The sequence below is a fragment of the Brachyistius frenatus genome, unplaced genomic scaffold, assembly GCF_029030835.1.
Source record: "Brachyistius frenatus isolate BFR_SWC_R1_liver_20210118 unplaced genomic scaffold, ASM2903083v1 Contig_449, whole genome shotgun sequence".
Lineage (NCBI taxonomy): Eukaryota > Metazoa > Chordata > Actinopteri > Embiotocidae > Brachyistius > Brachyistius frenatus.
Genome location: NW_027211048.1, coordinates 102,501 through 124,253, shown reverse-complemented (window position 1 = coordinate 124,253; position 21,753 = coordinate 102,501). Strand labels below are relative to the sequence as shown.

The 21,753-nt window shown below is 41.4% G+C and overlaps 1 protein-coding gene across 1 annotated transcript in view; it reads left to right on the top strand.

Moving 5' to 3' along the window:
• Nucleotides 1-2,165: 2,165 nt before the first annotated feature.
• LOC138637262 (polypeptide N-acetylgalactosaminyltransferase 14-like) overlaps nt 2,166-21,753 on the top strand; it is a gene marked incomplete at its 3' end in the record, with an annotated part of 121,588 nt that continues 102,000 nt past the window's right edge. Inside the window, exon 1 of the mRNA XM_069725799.1 lies at nt 2,166-2,603. Coding sequence (XP_069581900.1) covers nt 2,439-2,603 — 165 coding nt within the window. The remainder of the gene's footprint in view (nt 2,604-21,753) is intronic.

Sequence of the window (21,753 nt, the reverse complement as noted above, 5' to 3'; positions counted from 1 at the left end):
AATATAGCCTTGTTTGTTGACAACACTTTTATAATTCCTGATGTTTTTCTTTACGACACATCTAAAAGTCTACTTGTTTGAATCTTGTAAATCAGATGTCAGTGTTCCTTCTATTAGATGCTGTTTGGACCATAACTTTTAGTAGATTTAAATAAAGTAGCAGCTCTTCAGCCTGACTTTATGTTGCAGCGTGTACATCATTTGTATGTTCATCAAACTCTGAAATAGTGAACAACTTTTTTTTCAGTGCAGGTTTCAAATAATCTGTCGGATGAAATGTTGGTCTTTCCACCGCATGGAAGAAGTGTGGTTTGTTTCTAGTTTGATGGTGAAGTTAAAGACTGAAGGAGGTCGTCTTCATTCTGCACACTGAATCAGACCAAAGACAGTTCCTCTGCTCCAACACTAGATGGTGTAGCAACACAGTAAACACGTGTTTTCTCCTCATGTTCATGTCTCATGAAGGATCCGTTTTATTTTTGTTCCACATGTTTTATTGATAACTCGAAGTTGGAGCTTTGTGCTCAGTGGCGTGTCTGATCATTTATTGAAATAAAATGTGGGGTAACTGACGGTTTTCTTCTTGTCAGCTTGTCTACATCATGTCACTGCAACAAAAATAACATTGTCCTCTTCCTCCAGTCTCACCCCTCTTAGTTCATTTTCTCTCCTTAAGTTTCGTCTTTGTGCTTCTCCTCCTCGCTGTCTTTTCTCTTCTTTCTGATTTTCCATGTTTCTTCCCTCTTTTCTACTCATCTTCTTCACCTTGTTTTTTCTGTTGTCTCTTATTGTTGTCTCCATCGCTTTCTCTCCTCCCAGGCACATTTTTACTTTTCATTGTAAACAGTCTGAGAAGTCAGTGGGCAGTAAAAGGAGGCTCAATATGGCTCTAATGCAGAGTTCATTTACTTTGCATGTGTCCATGAGGCTGTGTAGATCCACAAACCCAACACTGATATACCGTAAATATAAAACTAAATACATGACCACCGGGAAAAGTTCATCCTTTACATCTGCAGAGTGTTAAATGTCCAAACTGGAGATTGATTAGATTTATTGTGTTCATTTGTATTTTTTTTTTATGGCTCATGTCAGTTGTCACGAGTGACAGAAATCTGTTTGGTAGAAATCTTTGTTTATTATATTACTTTAAAATAATTTTTTTATTTAATACACTTTATTAACCCCCGAGAGGAAATGTCTTCACTACAGCAGGGGGCTCTCAGGGGGGAGATGCTGCAGCAGGCTGCCACTAGCGCGGCGCCAGGTAACCTGACCTGAGGTGCATGTTTTTTTGGATGATGGGAGGAAGCCGGAGAACCCGGAGAGAACCCACGCAAGCACAGGGAGAACATGCAAACTCCGCACAGAAAGGCCCAGGACAGGATTCGAACCCGGAACCTTTTTTGCTGTGAGGTGACAGTGCTAACCACTGCACCACCGTGCCGCCCCTAATAAAGACAGTTCTGCTGAACTGTGGTGCTCTGATGGATCCTGCTGCGAGATATTTCCTTTTTCTCTCTTATTCTTGCAGTTTGTCAGATGCTGCAGATAACAATTCCTTTCATTTTTGGTTAATCTGCAGATATTTTTTTTTTTAATTGATTTTTGTCCTAAAGATGTTTGAAATTGATCATATTTATAATCCGGAGACTTGTCTGACAAACGGAACAAAATCCAAAATACACAACAGAAAACAAATTAGTATCATACTCCAGTAAAGCAGTTACACATTTTAAAAGCTGGACACGTTTTTTAAATGATGGATTTATCATCTTAAACTTCTGTTCATAAACTATTTATTGTATTGTTTTATATTCTATTCCAAAGATGTTTTGTCTTGATGCCTTTTATGATTTATGGAAAGCACTTTAAATTACCTTGTTGTTGAAATGTGCTTTACAAATAGGCTAAACTCTCCTTTTACTTGACTCTATTCTATTCTAATTTTACTCTATTCTATTTCCTGGGTTGGCGCTCCACTATACAAATATATTTCTACTCTACTCTACTCCCTGGGTGTCGGCAGGTGGAGCTCCACGCTCTCCCATTCAAACCTTCAGGAGGGTCCAGGACTCCCTCAGCGATTCTCACACACACACACACACACACACACACACACACACACACACACACACACACACACACACACACACACACACACACACACACACACACACCCTCGCGCGCACTAACGTGCGCACACGGCTGTCAGGCGTGTCAGAGAAACGCTCGGGCTTCTGTGAGTTGAGAGCGCGAGAGTGTGAGCGCGCGCGGCCGCTCCGTGCTGCGAGTTCGGCCCGGACGGACTTGTTCGGTGTGAGTTGGAGCTCCGCTGGTTCCGCTCGGTGCTGGTTTGTTTGTCGCTTCTGTAAAATGGGATTCTGACAGCAGCCGGGCTGCGGGCGCCGCCGCCGCCACCTCCTCCTCACCGGAACATGAAGCGTCTCTGTCGGAGGCTGGCGGTGGCCGTGGCGGTGCTGGTGTGGCTGGGAGCGCTGGTTTACCTGCTGGTGTTGAGCCGGAGGAGGTTACCGGAGCTCGGTACCGGAGCGGGAGCAGGAGGAGAAGCAGCGGGAGGAGGAGAGACGGCGTACAACCAGGTGAAGTAAAGAACCGACCACCACTCCTCATGTGTGTGTGTGTGTGTGTGTGAGCGCGCGCGCGCGGAGTTCAGTCACTGTGTAACAGTGAGCCTTTAAAGTGCACATATCCCGAGATGACACGTTTGTAGTGACATGAGTGGTTGGTTGTTCTATGATGTTTACTCCCCTTTAAACACGTGTACTTTTATTTGTAGATTTATTTTAGATTGCGAACCAGTCAGAGGAGTAAAAAGTGAAACCCAGGTGAAATAAAATCCTGTATTTGACATTTCACAAGTAAAATTAAAGCAAGTGGCAGAAAAATGTGCTTAATGAAGTTCAGTGACAGACAAGCTAATGTAAGTGTTTATTTGTTGTAATTAGTGCAGGTGCGACTAATTGGCACTCATGAGCAGTTTCAATGAGAACAGACTTTCTCAGTTCATGTGGCATTTTCATGATTTTAAGGTGAATTCTTCGCCTGCTAATGACTTTGGACATTCAGTAAAGTTTAAAGCTCTACATGTATGTAATTAATCTGATAACATTTAAATATCAAGATGTTACCAAATATCTGAAGCTCCCAGAGGAGACTGAAGCATAGCTCTTATTAAATTAAAGTGATTTTCCGTAGTTTTATTTTTGGTTTCAGCTGATCTCCATTTAAATATTCATTTTAATCCTGCAATATTAGATTTAGATTTATTTTACAAAATTTAAAACATACATGATTTCCTATAAAAAAAAATAAAAAAATAAAGATCAAGGATAAAAATGCACAATAAAGCCTTATGGCTTATTTCCATTGTAGTCTTCTATTTCAGAACAAAATGGCAGATTGTGAACAAAATCAGACAGACAAATACATAAAATATATGTACAACTACACATTTCTTAAAATCTGATTTAAAACTCTCAGCTTCATTTAGTTTGAGTTTATTCCACTGACATGCAGCTGGATATAAAAGTGTTTTCCTAAATTAATGATATTGAAAAATGATGAGATTCTTATCTGTAGTGGCTATGTAGATTGTGATGGAATCTTGTGGTGTCATTTTTAATTTTCCTTCCTACGATACGCCGGTAATCCACCCCAGCATCCACCACAGGTGCCTTTATCGTTGTTTAAACTTATTATCGGATGGTGGTGGTTCCTTTGAAGATAATTAGGTTCCTTTTCGACCCGGCTCCGTATCTGTGCCCCGAGTGCACGGCAGGACGTCTGTTATGCAAAAGACCCGCAGCATGTTCACTGTGGCTGCTGGGATAAAAGTATTGATCCTGCATCTCTTACCTTGTTATATTGAGCTACTAACACACTTACACACAATGTAGAAACCCTTCAAAATATCCATGAGAATATAGTGGACTGAAGTAGTGTAAATATTCATCAGCAGGAATATTAGATGAATATAATTTCACATTGAATCTGTTTTTTTTTTTTTTTTGCAGCTACAGACATTATTAATCCGTGTAAGAATATTACTGGAATTTTTTTTAATTTTTTTTTAATCTTATTGAAGGTGTATTTTTGCAATTAGTGTTTGAGGCTTTATTCCAGAAGTCTCCAACATTTTATCCTCTGAGAGCTCCTCACGTTCAGTAACATTTATTCACATAGCTGAGCTCCACCCTCTTTATGTGAACAATAACACACTGATACTCAACACACATTTTATCACAGCAGCTTCAATTCAGCAGCATGTGCAGGATTGTTTCTGCATGAATTACTTTATGTTTTCTACTGAAATGTGTGTGTGTGTGTGTGTGTGTGTGTGTGTGTGTGTGTGTGTGTGTGTGTGTGTGTGTGTGTGTGTGTGTGTCAGTTACACAGATGTTCCCTAAACACCTGCAGTGTACATGACTGCTGTGGCCAAACTGGTTTGAAAAGTGTCAAATAAATCGTTCTTATATGAGATTTAATCAAACCCAGCGTTTCCCTTTGATCGGCACCAAGACAAAAAACTGTGGTTTCCTTTCTGTGAGCTGCAGCGTGTTCATCTCCTCCACGACACTCAGACACTCAGCAGCCTGTCAAAGTGACGTGTGTTTATGTAGTGACAACAAAAATACATAAATGCTGCAGAGAGCTGCATCTACAATCCGAGAGCTTTGCTGTCAGCTCTCTGTGTTCCTCTCCTACAATATGGATTTATGTTCTTCATTCACAAGCTGTTTTGTTCCCGATCAGCAGCATACGGTGACCTCTGACCTCCTGCAGCTCTTTGTTAATGTTTCCTTGTAAAGCAGGTGATTTAGGAACTGAATCTTCCTCTGCTCGTGTCACTCTCACTGATATGAGCTTCATTTCTTTGGCTGAAATGTAAATGCACACCAGGCGCTGAATGAAAGCTTTGAGAAAGGACTCACCTTTCTGGAGGACCACCTGCAGTGTGTGTGTACTTCTGTGAGTGTACCGTTACTTCAGAAGAATCTAGAAGTGTCATACCCACTGCAGACTAACACCTCCTGTGACACGGCTCTGACGTGCAGAGTTCCAGTTTCAGATTCACCTGAACTGAGCTCAGACCTGGAACAGACTCGAGTTTCAGCTGCAGACGCAAAGACTCGATGTTGTGAGCTCAAAATTTCCAGCTCTGCTGCTTGTGAAACCGCTGAGAGTTGGTCAGTTACATCTTTGTTCTTATTCATTAGCACCACAAGATGAAGTTTAACATTTCCTAGTTTTGTCTCGGCAACTGTTGGATGGACTGGCCTGACATTTTATACAGGTATCCATAGAAACAAGGGATTTTGGAGACTTTTCCTCGAGGATCACCATCCGGTCAGAAACTTCATGTATCACCTGAAATGTCTTTAAACCTTTAGAGAGATTGTACCGACATTTCTATTAATCACTTGAGGGATTTGAAAGACTATTGAACCTCTGACTTTTTCTGCAGCAGCACAATGACGTTGATGGTTGTTTGAATTCAATTTCAGCTGACAGCTGTTGGATTGATTGTCATCAGCACGCTTATCCTCAAAAGCAAATAAAATGGTGAACATGCTAACGGTCACTGTGAGCATGATGGTAGCATTTAGCTCAAATAACAGCAGTTTCTAACCTGCATTTTACACAGAACACATCACAGACACGGAGCGTTACACGTCACAGACACGGAGCGTTACACGTCACAGACACGGAGCGTTACGCGTCACAGACATGGAGCGTTACACATCACAGACACGGAGCGTTACACGTCACAGACATGGAGCGCTACACGTCACAGACGCTCCGTTACACGTCACAGACACGGAGCGTTACATGCTACAGATGCTCCGTTACACGTCGCAGACACGGAGTGTTACGCGTTACAGACACGGAGCGTTACACGTCATAGACACGGAGCGTTACACGTTACAGACGCTCCGTTACACGTCGCAGATGCTCCGTTACACGTCATAGACACGGAGCGTTACACGTTACAGACGCTCCGTTACACGTCGCAGATGCTCCGTTACACGTCATAGACACGGAGCGTTACACGTTACAGACGCTCCGTTACACGTCGCAGATGCTCCGTTACACGTCATAGACACGGAGCGTTACACGTTACAGACACTCCGTTACACGTTACAGACGCTCCGTTACACGTCGCAGACACGGAGTGTTACGCGTTACAGACACGGAGCATTACACGTTACAGACACGGAGCGTTACACATCACGGGCACGGAGTGTTATACGTCACAGACACGTCACTGCCATTTTTATCTTTTACTTCCTGATTTGATCATGCTGCTCTGATTTCTGTGCTTCTAGCAGCTAAATGTTTAAACGGTTTCTTTCTTGTCGGCTTTGTGTTCACAGTTTTTTGCCACTTCGTGCTGCAGCCTGCAGACAGAGTTAATACAGCTTTGTCCTGTTTGAGAACATCAATCTTCCTCATTATTTTTGTAGATGTTTCATATAGAGCACCTGTAGTGGGAGAAAAACATATTCTGGTCCTGATTTTAAGACGGCGGGTTGACGATGATGCAGTGATGCGTCGTACCATCAGGAGTTAGCACATGGGTGTTTTATATTGAAAATTGACCAGATTCTGTTAGATTTTTCTGTCTGACTTTCTGTCCAGCATATTTGCTTGATACGTTCTCTGAGCAGCATCCGTTAAAAATAGAATTAAACATTTGCTGGAAATTATTTGACTGTTATTGGAAGTACGGCCCGCCGCCACACATACACCGATAAAGAGAAGGAGACTCAGGCTGTAAACTCAGTTTGAACAAACCCCATCAAGCTTTGAAAACCCTCACGTTTGATTAATTGGAGGAGAAGCATGTCGTTATCTTTTAGATGAAGTTCTGCTCATCAAACTTGTTCTTTGGACAAAGTGAGTCCCTGATTGTGGATCAGTGGAGGGACACTCTCACATGACTCTATATCTGCTGTAGATGATGAGAACTTTACCTTTCTTCAACACTAATCTTTTTTTTATGTCTGTGGTTGTGTTTGCATGTTCCTGCTATTTGTTCTGCAGGACTGATTAATATTGGAGTCTATCTGTGGTGAACATGTGATGATGGGCAGAACTGGACTGACAGGAGTTTAATCAAATGCTCTGATTAGATTGAGGTAAAGGAAGACGCTCAGTTTAAAATCAGTAGTGAATACTTGAAGAAAAAGAAGAAACCCTCACAATATAAAACAAGTTCTTTTATTATTAAATAATTGCAGTAGGGCCGCAAAAAACAATTATTTTCATTATCAATTAATTTGCAGATCCATTTTTCTATTAATTGATCACCTGTTTATTTTTTTAAACTGTCAGAAAATAGTGTTTCCCAAAGCTGAAGGTTAAGCCTAAAATATCTTGTTTTGTTTGATCAACAGTCCAAAATTTATAGAGTTCATGATCATGTAGAACTAAAGGAACCAGAAATAATTCACATTAGAGAAGAAAAAAAAACAGAATTTAGGCATTTTTTTTCATTAAAAATAACTCAAAATTATTAATCAGTTATCAAAAGAGTTGGATTTTAATTTTCTGATGATCAACTAATAGATTAATGAGCTAATCGTTGCAGCCTTATACGATAATTATGGAGAAACTCTGTCTAATTCAAGATTCACGAGAAACAGAAAATGTTGTAATTATACGTCAAAAAGCTCTTAAGACATCAACAGTTTTGAAAGCAGAGCCACGCTTTGTCTTAATTTTTGAGGCTGACCTTAATTTTGTGTGAGTAGGTGTTTTTTCAAATGCTTGATAATTCAAGCAATGAAGCTTCATCTGTTGTTGCTCTCATTGTAAGTTGGCCTGGATAACATCCTCAGCTAAATACCTCTACTATGAAATCTGAAATGTAATTAAGATACTTCAGCTGGAGGGATAGAAACAGCTGCAGCCACTTCAGCTGATCGAGAAGAAAGAAGAAGAAGAAGAAGAAGGAAGAAGAAGGAGAAGAAAGAAGAAGAAAGGAAGAAGAAAGAAGGAAGAAGAAGAAGAAGAAAAAAGAAGAAGAAGAAAGAAGGAAGAAAGAAGGAACAAGAAGAAGAAGAAGGAACAAGAAGAAGGAAGAAGAGAGAAACAGACTGTTATGTCTTGTGTGGACTTGTTCTGTAAACTGAGCAAACTCGTGAGAGAAGATCTGTATGTTCAGTGTGTGTGTGTGTGTGTGTGTGTTAGCCTGTTTACCTAGCAAGACTACTTCCTGTACAAGGAGGGCACTCCTGTACTGTTTGTACACACACACACACACACACACACACACACACACACACACACACACACACACACACACACACACACACACACACACACACACACACACACACACACACACACACACACACACACACACACACACACACTCAGGGAGCCTCTGGAGCTGCCTGGTTGGAGTGTGTCTGTCCTCAGCAGGTCTTTGTGGAGTTTCTGAACATGAGAGGATGGTTGAATACTGAAGGACTCTCTCTCTCTGTCTGTTTGTCTTTCTCTCTCTGTCTCTCTCTCTCTCTCTCTCTCTCTCTCTGTCTCCCTGTCTCTGTCTCTCTCCCTGTCTCTTTCTCTCTCCGTCTCTGTCTCTCTGTTCTTCCATCATGTCTCACTAAAAGACCCATTTGTCATTCCTGACGTTCACATTTGGGCTTCAAACTGGAAATCTGCCGACAAAATGTTGTTGAATTGCTTCAGTCCCAGCCCGTCTGAAGAAACGTGGATCTACTTGTGCAAAAAAAAACGTCTGGTTACGTGGACATACGTGTGATATCATCACCGTAGATACCAGATACCGTCATGGTATCAAAAAAAGCAAGAAGATTCCAGTTGAGCAAAATGTAAAAGAGGCTTGTTGTGTTTGTGCTCTGTTGAACTTCCACAGTTCAGCAGCTCCATCTTCTCTAAAAGCAGTCGCATCATCCGGGTTTGATCGGTGCTTCGCTTCAACACAATATTCTCCCTTCATTCTTCCTCTCGCTCTCTATTCTACAATCATCGTTTTCTTAACTCGTGCATCTTCATCACAACATTTCTGACTTCTTTCTCCGTTTCTCTTATTTGTTTCTTGAGGAAACCAGATCGATGCTCCAATCACTGAGCTCGCCTCGTGTATCACAACGCCCAATCACTCCACAACAGCACAAGGCGCACGCACAATACCCTCTACTACACTAAATTACACATCTACACACACACAAAGTGCTCGCACACACACAGTTGGAATTATTCATTTCCCTTCATATGCAGTGCAGTTATTGTTCCTTTCTCCTTCCCTCTCCCTATCAGGGCGTATTCACATGGACAAGAGGAGAGGGAAATGAGTTTTCAGAGCGCCTCCAACCAGCTCCCAGGGAGGGAATAATAATAATAATGTTTTATAGGAGGCTCTCCGTGCAGCGGGGCCCTCAGGTTGGCTAACTAGACCGGCCTCTGGCACCGGGGCCTCCTTTATGCAACCAAGCCGACTGGTTCAACAGCTGATAAGTCACATGCTGCTTTTGCTCTTTTCACAACAAGAATGCAGTGGTTTGGAGAAACGCAACAAACATCACGTCCTGCCAGGATTTAATCATTTCACACAATTAGATTTGAAGTTTTTTTTTTTTTTTTTTCAGGAAAATTGGTGTGGACACACACACACACACACACACACACACACACACACACACACACACACACACACACACACACACACACACACACACACACACACACACACACACACACACACACACACACTTTGGCTTTTAAAACAATATCAATAATTCAAATTTCCACAGATGGTAAATGTCACTGACAGGTAGTAAAACCCATCACTACATTTTTACCTGTGAACCCTGACATTTCATGTTGGTGTTCAATCCTTCTCTTTGCTGCATCTCTGTGATAATGAGAAAGGTGTTGCTAAATTCGGAGAGACTTCATTTCCACATCACTTTTCATCGTTTGAGGTCTGACGGGCTCTTCTAATGATGCCACTTTTTCTGCTGAGGTTTATCAGTGACACCAATTGTTTATCTCAGGGTGCTTTACAGCTCCTTTTCACAGTAAAGCAGGTGGAACACACAGACTGGTTATAAAACACAGACTGGATATAAAACACAGACTGGATATAAAACTACAGACTGGATATAAAACACAGACTGAATATAAACTACAGACTGGATATAAACTACAGACTGGATATAAAACTACAGACTGGATATAAAACACAGACTGGATATAAACTACAGACTGGATATAAAACTACAGACTGGATATAAAACACAGACTGGATATAAAACTACAGACTGGATATAAAACACAGACTGAATATAAACTACAGACTGGATATAAAACACAGACTGGATATAGAACACACAGACTGGATATAAACTACAGACTGGATATAAAACTACAGACTGGATATAAAACTACAGACTGGTTATAAAACTGCAGACTGGATATAAAACACAGACTGGATATAAAACTACAGACTGGATATAAAACACAGACTGGATATAAAACTACAGACTGATTATAAAACACAGACTGGATATAAAACTACAAACTGGATATAAAACTACAGACTGGTTATAAAACTACAGACTGGATATAAAACTACAGACTGGATATAAAACTACAGACTAGATATAAAACACAGACTGGATATAAAACACAGACTGGATATAAAACTACAGACTGGATGTAAAACTACAGTGGATATAAAACACAGACTGGATATAAAACTACAGACTGGATATAAAACTACAGACTGAATATAAAACTACAGACTGGACATAAAACACAGACTGAATACAAAGTTGCAGCAAAAACCTGGCGGTCAAAGTAAAATGAACAGAACAAGACAAATTCACAATAATTTGTATTACAATTAATCGTCACCTAAAAGGTCCCGATTGTGACCACTCTGTAATGTACAGTTTATATGTGTTTATACATGTTTAGACATTTGATCTACACAGTTTCATGTTGCAGCTCACAGCACTCTCAACATTAGGGGTCAAAGGTTATCAGACAGAAGGTCGACTTTAGTATGGTGATGGTAGAGAAGTGCTCATCCATAAGTCAGTTTTAGAGGTCGACAGGCTTCCAGCTAAATGAACAGTCGCTCTGATATTATATGTAAACAGCTGATTTATAATCAGCATGCCATTCCTGCATTAAGAAGCACGTCTCTCACAAAAATACAAGAAACGGTGTTTTGCCTTTTTCCCTCCTCATTCATTCCTCCGTTATGAATGATTCAGACGATTGAGAAAAAACAGCAAGAATCAGCATAAAAGGGGATTTTTAAAAAAAAGTTGAGGATGCGGAATAATCAAGTGTCTTTGACTGCAAAATGATCCGAGTGCACGTGTGTGTTCGTTTAATACACACACACACACACACACACACACACACACACACACACACACACACACACACACACACACACACACACACACACACACACACACACACACGCGCGCGCACGCACGCGCACAGATAAACAGACATGGTAAGTCGGAGCAGCGGATAATTCTAGTCATGGCTTCATACAGGCTCAGTATATCATAACTAGATATTTAATTATGTAACGATATTGACGGAGGTGACGATGGTGACGGAGGTGACGATGGTGACAGAGGTGACGATGGTGACGGAGGTGACGATGCGTGACATTGGGGACGGAGGTGATGATGGTGACGGAGGTGACGATGGTGACGATGGTGACGGAGGTGACGATGGTGACAGAGGTGACGATGGTGACAGAGGTGACGATGGTGACGGAGGTGACGATGCGTGACATTGGGGACGGAGGTGATGATGGTGACGGAGGTGACGATGGTGACGATGGTGACGGAGGTGACGATGCGTGACATTGGGGACGGAGGTGACGATGGTGACGGAAGTGACGATGGTGACAATGGGGACAGAGGTGATGATGGTGACGGAGGTGACGATGGTGATGGAGGTGACCATGGTGATGGAGGTGACTGTGGGGACGGAGATGACGATGGTGAGGATGGTGACGGAGGTGACGATGGTAACTATGGTGACTGAGGTGACGATGGTGATGATGGTGACGGAGGTGACGATGGTGATGGAGGTGACGGAGGTAATGATGGGGACGGAGGTGACGGAGGTAACGATGGGGACGGAGGTGACGGAGGTGACGATGGTGACGGAGGTGGCGATGGTGACGATGGTGATGGAGGTGATGATTTCATGGTGGCCTGGAATTCAACCTTGCTTTCAGATTCAGTTTTGACACTGCTACATGTGTCTGATGCAGTGATTAAAAATAAATCCATTATTTGTTCATATTAAAACACCAAATCAGATATAGAATTAATAGATATGCAGTATTTCGTCTGTGTGACTGTGTCTCCTCCACGAGGAAGAATTAAAACCTACTCCGTCCTGGTCTCCTTGGTATGATCCCTCCTGCTGAGTGGTTGCAGGTCTTTGGGAATGAAGTTGTAGATGTGTCTTGTGTTGACTGCTGCGTTCTGTAACCGCACACGTCACTTTCTTTAACGTGTGCTGAAGTTTGATTGATTAGGTTTGAGGGTCGTATTTTATTTTTGGAGCAGAATTTTGGGTCGATCTCTGGTTCTGTGTCAAAGCAGCCAAAACATTTACTTTTTTATGAATTATCTGATATTTTCTGAGATAAACTGTAAATCCCAATACCGGTGTGTGTGTGTGTGTGTGTGTGTGTGTGTGTGTGTGTGTGTGTGTGTGTGTGTGTGTGTGTGTGTGTGTGTGTGTGTGTGTGTGTGTGTGTGTGTGTGTGTGTGAGAGAGAGAGAGAGAGAGAGAGAGTGAATAGAGCCGTAATTGTGCATTCCCATTTGTGCGAGTGCATGTGCATGTGTGTGTGTGTGTGTGTGCGTGCGTGCAAGTGCGTGTGTGTGCTGGTGAAAATTGTTATTCTCACCTGGATGCATGTACGATGGAGCCATCAATCTAGTTTATAGAGAGCAGAGGGTAGAATGAGGATAAAGAGGGTGGGTGAGAAAAATAACAGAGAGGGAGGGAGAGAAGTAAAGAGGGAAGTCACAAACTGGGAGTCAAGAAAGAACAAAGAAAGAGACGAACAAGAGGGGTGACAGAAAAGTAGAGAGAATAAAAGAGATGATGGAGAATAGAATAGAATAGAATAGAATAGAATAGAATAGAATAGAATAGAATAGAATAGATGATGGATAATATGATAAAATAGATGATGGAGAATAGAATAGAACAGAAGAGATGACATGAATAGAATGGAATAGTATGGAACAGAATAGATGATGGACAATAGAATAGAATATAAGAGATACTAGAGAATAGAATGGAAGATATGATAGAGAATAAAATAGAAAAAAATAGAATAGAATAGATGGAGAACAGGAGAGGAGATGTGATGCAAGATGAGAATGGAAATGAGAAAGAAAAAAACATGGCAAAATATAGAGAGGGACTGGAGGAGAGACAAAAGGAGACAGAACGCACACACACACACGCACGCACGCACGCACGCACAACAAGGAGAACAACAGCAAGTCGACAGGGAGCAAATGAACTGCTTTAAATCAGACAGGCTACAAGCTGTTTTCACTGTCGCCAGTCATTTGTGCTCAATGTGTCATTTCTCCACTCAGTGGCAGTTATAGCTTATCCTTTCACAACCTCTGTTATTATTAATAAACCTCTGTGTTAGCACCAGTTATTATTAATAAACCTCTGTGTTAACACCAGTTATTATTAATACAACCTCTGTGTTGGCACCAGTTATTATTAATACAACCTCTGTGTTAACACCAGTTATTAGGAATACAACCTCTGTGTTAGCACCAGTTATTATTAATACAACCTCTGTGTTGGCACCAGTTATTATTAATACAACCTCTGTGTTAACACCAGTTATTATGAATACAACCTCTGTGTTAGTTATTATTAATACACCTGTGTTAGCACCAGTTATTATGAATACAACCTCTGTGTTAGCACCAGTTATTATTAATACAACCTCTGTGTTGGCACCAGTTATTATTAATACAACCTCTGTGTTGGCACCAGTTATTATTAATACAACCTCTGTGTTAGCACCAGTTATTATTAATACAACCTCTGTGTTGGCACCAGTTATTATTAATACAACCTCTGTGTTAACACCAGTTATTATGAATACAACCTCTGTGTTAGCACCAGTTATTATGAATACAACCTCTGTGTTAGCACCAGTTATTATTAATACAACCTCTGTGTTGGCACCAGTTATTATTAATACAACCTCTGTGTTGGCACCAGTTATTATTAATACAACCTCTGTGTTAACACCAGTTATTATTAATACAACCTCTGTGTTGGCACCAGTTATTATTAATACAACCTCTGTGTTAGCACCAGTTATTATGAATACAACCTCTGTGTTAGCACCAGTTATTATTAATACAACCTCTGTGTTAACACCAGTTATTATTAATACAACCTCTGTGTTGGCACCAGTTATTATTAATACAACCTCTGTGTTAACACCAGTTATTATTAATAAACCTCTGTGTTAGCACCAGTTATTATTAATACAACCTCTGTGTTAGCACCAGTTATTATGAATACAACCTCTGTGTTAGCACCAGTTATTATTAATACAACCTCTGTGTTAGCAGCAGTTATTATTAATAAACCTCTGTGTTAGCACCAGTTATTATTAATAAACCTCTGTGTTGGCACCAGTTGACAAAACAACCCTTTTTCTTGATGTTGCTTTGAGTTTTTGAGGTTTCTGTAATAAAGGTAAGTTACGACATATTATGAATATAACGTTGTAGTTTTAAAATGCCACAGCACTTCCTAAAGCTCTCCTACAGTACACACACACGCACGCACACACACACACACGCGCACACACACACACACACACACACACACACACACACACAGCTGCTGTCAACACATGTAATAATGAGTGTGAGTTGTTGTGATCAGACTTCTCTTATTAGTTTTTATTACTTGTCCTGTGTGTGTGTGTGTGTGTGTGTGTGTGTGTGTGTGTGTGTGTGTGTGTGTGTGTGTGTGTGTGTGTGTGTGTGTGTGTGTGTGTGTGAGATAGAAAATAAGGAGAGATGAGGTGATGGAGAAAAATGGAGGGAAAGAACAAGCACATTTTGTATTTTGTCGCTCCTCTTAAGTTAGTTTTTATTCATGGCTTTTTGCTGAAGGTGAATTATTGCTCTGCTTCAGCACTACTTGCTCTGCAGTGTTTACTAAGCACCACAACACGCGCGCACGCACGCACGCACGCACGCACGCACGCACGCACGCACGCACGCACACACACACACACACACACACACACACACACACACACACACAGACAGACAGACAGACGTGGGCATTTATATTCACCAGTGAAGGTAGGTTTAGTGGGAGCAGGTGAGGAATCCTGAGCAGCTGTGATTGGATAAAGCGTTTCCGGGCGGCGGTCCTCTGGGATGTTCGTATAGATTAGAGAGAGAGCTGTAATATCAGCAGCTCGGTCAGAGATAGAGATGCTGTTATTTTACAAAGCAGGAAGGAAACATCCGGGTTTTTTCCAGGAGATTGAGACTGTATTTTGCTAGAAACATTGAAATACTGGCCGTTTAAACACTGGTTACATTTCCAGGAAAGAGGAGGGGCAGAGGAAGTGGTGGACAGGTCTTTAAGTTTGGATTCATGTCTTATCTCATGTGCAGACATTTGAATTTGCAGTCTCTGATTCTCACTTTATTTTCAGACATTAAACAGTCAGGTTGTGATTGATTTGTTGTATCTCTTCAAAACAGAAAAAAAGTCACATGAAAACTGGCACTTTGGCAACAACCATATTTCCTTTCTTAGTTTTAACCAAATGGTAGCCAACTGTGAACTTCACGCCGTTCTGAAGCCTTGACTTCGGTATTTCGTCTGTCACCATCTTGCTTTTTTTGGAACCAGAAGTGACCATATTTGGACACACTGAAGAGGAGCAGGATGTAGTCAAACAGATAAAGCTGCACTAACTGGAGGTTCTTCTGTGCGCAGCCAGCTAGCTAGCGTCTTTTGATATCATGTGAGACGTTTAGGGAACATCGGTAAATTGTACGTTTAATGGATGTCTGTTATTTGTGGCTGGAGGGAGATGCTCTCCCCCTCTAATCTGCATAGAAACTACAGATTTGTTCCATCATAAAAGTCCAGCAATTATTACATCATTCATCTTAATGATATTATGATTATTTAGAATGATATTAATAATACTAACATTAATAATAATATATTACATTATTTTTGTAGTTTGTGGTTGTTACTGACATCAGATATCCAGTATTGTTCATAAGAATATTTCAGTTTTATATCGGTATTTAAGACGATATGTCACAAGTGTTGTTTTCTTGCATTAGTTTTCTTGCTGGGGTGTCGTGTGCGTGTGTGTGTGTGTGTGTGTGTGTGTGTGTGTGTGTGTGTGTGTGTGTGTGCGTATGCGTGTGTGTGCACGTGTGCGGTTATATAAAGGGTAAAATGTGCATCTGTACAAGGTAACTTTTAAATTACATCCCATCTGTCAGCTCATACATATGCATGCAGAAGATCAGCCTTGTTGTTCTTTACAGTTTGGAGTCGGTTGAACAGAGACAGGAAGTCTTGCAGGGCTGCGAAGAAAAATGCTTTAAATTCAAGGCAAATTTTTGATGTAAACACCTCCAAACATATTGTGTGTGTCCGTTTATCTGCTCTCTCTCTCCCGCGCTGCCTCTTTCTCCTTCTGCTTCATGGTGAAGCTTTTATACCGGCTCTTCGCTCTACCATGAATATGCAATGCGATCCTCTCCTGATCCCTGTGGGGACAGTCCAGCTCGTCTCGGCTCTGCTGCCTACACAGGGAGGTCAGAGGTCAGAGATAACGGCCTCAACACAGAGCAGCCACAACCTGGAGTTGGTACCCATTACGCTGGAGGTGTGGGGGGCTGGGGAGCAGTGTGTGTGGTGGTGGTGGGGGGGCTGCGTGGGTGTGTGTGTATGAGTGCAGTCATGTGATCACACATAATGCATGTTGGGTCAGACGTATGGTTTAATACGTCCCTGATCTCGTTCTACAGTCAGATAGAAATCACTCCCATGATTAACATTTCTCCGAACTCTCCACTGAACATGAAATCTGTAGATTCTGTGTTGAGATCATGTTGATGGTACATGTGTGCATAATATATGTTAGTTTTTAGACGATGCTTCCTTGTGTTAGCGCGTCTTTAGTTATTTTTTTATTCACAGCTTTCAGGACTCATCAGGAGCACAATTTGTCCTTCGGTTTACGTGACATCTTGAGATGTGGAGATCAGAACCGTCAGAATAATAATAGATTAAAAAGCAGCAATGCTGTAAATTTGGGATCTTTGGAGAAAATAACAGAAGGCATCATGGCAGTTTCTGTAATTTCCTGATTCCAAACTGATGCTAAAAAGGAAAGGTGCAGAGATGGAAAGTTGAACATTGAATGAGGAACAGAACTATTATTTTTTTATATATATTTTTTTATAATTACTTAAATATTAAATCTAAAATCTAAACTATCTTGAAACCATAATTACATAAATTTTTGATTATTTATCTTATTGTTTCGTGTGCACTGAAACTGAAAAACATGAACAATGTCATCTCTGTTTGTCCAGCTTCCCTGGTGCCCCTATGATTGGACAAATTACACCGATAACTTATAAAGTGACAACTCGGTATCATATTGACAATGCAGAGGGATTCTTGTGTTTTTACATTATTGTGAAAATATTATGGGATGTTGGACAGGAGACTTGCAGAGGTGAAAACCTCAAAGTAAGGGTGGTGTGATGAAAGGAGTTTTTTTGATTTACTACATCATTTACCTTAAGGATGGGACATGCTTTTTGAACATTCAAATAGTCATTAAAATATAGAAAATTAATTAGTTTAAGTGGCTACTTTCTTCCACTTCATTGTAATACATTACTCCTGTCAGAAGGTGGCAGTAATGCACCTAAAAACTGCCAACCGCCATTAAACAACATCAGGAGAAGAACAACACTTAAACTGACTGCAATACCACTGAGGGCCACTAGGGGCTGTCTCCAAAAAAATCCTCCAAAAGTCTCCAATAGACTCCCATCAATCAAAGCATCCATTTCTCTCCTGAAATCCAGTCAGGAGATGTTTCCATCATGGTGTCGTTAGATAAAGTAAATTTCCCGACTTTGTGATTAATAAAGTCAAATCTAATCTAAACTCCTTCTGATCAGTGTTCTTGTCCTTCTGGAAATAACTCCGTTCATTACATATTAAGATTCAGACACAGATATGTTTGGGGTGCAGTCAGTTTTCTGGTACAGGTGGGCGGGGCATAGGTTCTCAGTCAGATCCGCCCCTCGCTCCGACCCAGCTCATCCAAATATGGTCACTTCTGGCTCCAAAAAACAAGATGGCAATGACCAAAATTCTGGAGACTGCAGGTTGCACCCCCCCCCACCCCCACCCCGCCCACACACACACACACACACACACACACACACGCCTGTGTGGTGTGTGTGTGTGTGTGTGTGTGTGTGTGTGTGTGTGTGTGTGTGTGTGTGTGTGTGTGTGTGTGTGTGTGTGTGTATGTATGTATGTGTGTGTTGGGGTCATAGACAGAGATGTATGAGCTGGAACAGAAAACAATGTAGAAACCAAACAAGCACCGCTGCTGCAGGGAGAGATCTATACTCAGCCTTAATTGATGACTGAGCTTGGTGTGTGTGTGTGTGTGTGTGTGTGTGTGTGTGTGTGTGTGTGTGTGTGTGTGTGTGTGTGTGTGTGTGTGTGTGTGGTGTTGACGAGCGGTGCTCTCTCCAGACCTGAGCTCAATAAGCCCCGACTTCAAACAAACAGCAACCACTTCACACAGGAGGAGGAAAATAAATGTAGCCAAAGGAGAGGAGAGGAGAGGAGAAATAAGGAGAGGAGAGGAGAAATATGGAGAGGAGAGGAGAAATAAGGAGAGGAGAGGAGAAATAAGGAGAGGAGAGGAGAGGAGAACTATGGAGAGGAGAGGAGAGGAGAAATATGGAGAGGAGAGGAGAGGAGAGGAGAGGAGAGGAGAGGAGAGGAGAGGAGAGGAGAAATAAGGAGAGGAGAGGAGAAATATGGAGAGGAGAAATAAGGAGAGGAGAAATAAGGAGAGGAGAACTATGGAGAGGAGAGGAGAGGAGAGGAGAGGAGAGGAGAGGAGAGGAGAGGAGAGGAGAGGAGAGGAGAATGTTCACATGATGTCTGTCTCATCCATGTTCACACCAGTGAGAACGTTCGTCATTTAGAGTTATTTGTCTCACTGCTGTTCGAGAGGCAATCAAAACATTCTGAGGCTCGTCCTGTTGGTTGTGAACAGAGCAGGAAGTAGTCACACTGATGAACACGGAGCAGGAAGTAGTCACACTGATGAACACGGAGCAGGAAGTAGTCACACTGATGAACACGGAGCAGGAAGTAGTCACACTGATGAACACGGATCAGGAAGTAGTCACACTGATGAACACGGAGCAGGAAGTAGTCACACTGATGAACACGGAGCAGGAAGTAATCACAGTGTGACAAATCTGGGGAGCTGTGAATGTGAGAAACTTGTTTTCAACACTCTGTGAGCGGAGTGTTGTCATGTTGGAGGAGTCTGTTGCTATGGTGACACAATTCAGGTGGTCCACAGTGAATGTTCCCCTCAGAAGGTCCCAGTGGAACTCTGTGTTGACAGTCTGACTCTGGGGGACGAATTCACGGTGACACAAAGAAAACCCACCTGGTGTCTCCTGACCTGACGATCCTTCTTCGGTCTTGAACAGTGAAGCTCCGCCCCTCTTGAAACGTGATGTCATCAGAACACCTCACCGGCTCATCGCTTCATCGCCGTAGACTTTCTGGACATTTCAAGGATCTCCTCACATCATGTTGTGTTTTCATGGTTAATTATAACCTTCTCTGAACTATATCTTTAAATGGTAGATCACAGACAACAGAGGAGCATTATTAAGTTCAACCAACACAGATGATTAAACACGTCTTCTCATGTTGGGAGGATGTAGCAGCCGATGCTTATTATGATGTCACATAAACAAAATAGCCATTAAAGATGTTGAGCAGCAGGAGATGCCCATGTGTTTCTAGTATGGCTTCAGATTTTGACCAAACCAGAGCGCTCTAACTTCTCAGGATTACACGTCATGTCAAGGAACAAACAGCTGGAAACATGTTTTCTTTCTCTGAAGCTACGTTTGGGGAGAACCATGACTTTCTGTTTTCAGACATGCCTACCCTTGAAAGCTCTCGCTTACTTGCACTTGCATAAATTTCCACAAATTAATTATGATTACGAGTAGATAGCCAAGTGTTGTTGTTAAGATCACGGTTTAATAATGTGGTTATCTCCAGGCAGCCGACTATGAAACCCGTCAGTTTTATCTCCAGTAGAAACTTCTTCCTGATTAAAGCAGAATGTGAAGCGCTGATCAATCGTTTCCACTCTGTGTCTCCGCTGCTTTGGTTTCTCTCCCATGAGCCCGACTACAAAGAGCGACGCCCCCCCGAGCTGCTCCAAAGCTCATCTGAACATCTCAAGTCACAATCTCACCAACCAGATAGTTAGTGGTGACCTGAAGATAACAGAACTTTGGTTCCTCGTTGTGGCACCAAAACTAATTGACCAACTTCAGATAAGAGGATTAGTTCAAGTCTCTGTAAATGAGTTCTGTGTTGCTGTGAGTCATTTAGAAAATAAAACACATGCATCTTGTTTTAAAACGGAGACTTCTGACCTGTCTGGCTGGCTGAAACTAATCCACCTTCTCTTCTCCTCTTGTTTTATTCCTTCAGCCTCTATAATCTGTCATCTGGATGTTTATCTCTGTCAGGCTTTTGAATCAAGGATTTCACTGTCAGCCGGGGAGGCATTATGTTTAATCTGCAGCGAAAAATCCGTAATCATATGTTTGTTTTATTTCTGCAGATGCTTTTTTTTTTTTGCCTCTTATGCATGACCAAAGCTCCAAAATATATTCAGCATCTCTACCGTGTTTTTCCAGTTACATTTTTCATGCTTTATATTATTTATGGATCACTTTTTCTAAAGGATACACGTGAATATTTTCTGTATAGTCCTGGTTAAAATGTCACGAGATTAATGGAAACAACATTCACTGGAGGAAGAGGAGGAACAAAATCTTGGAATCTGTGTAATAACAACACTGGTAAATATTCTCCTGTAATAACAACACTGATAAATATTCTCTTGTAATAACAACACTGATAAATATTCTCCTGTAATAACAACACTGATAAATATTCTCCTGTAATAACAACACTGATAAATATTCTCCTGTAATAACAACACTGATAAATATTCTCCTGTAATAACAACACTGATAAATATTCTCTTGTCATCACAACTCTGATAACTGACTGAGAAACCTAAATAATGGCGATCTCACTTGTTTACGTGCACGTGTGCTCACATGGTGCACGTGAAAAGGGGATAATAAACACACACATGATTTATGCCTTGAATATAATGAGTAATTCATCATCTGACTGAAACACAGAGGGGAGACAGACTAGTAGTTTGTGTTTATCACAAATATGAGTCATAAATTCATTTGTAATGTCTGTTTTTCTAAAGCTGCTCTCACTCTGAATCTTTTACTGTCTTTCCCACGTCAGAGTCTTTATGTCTCACAAACAAACA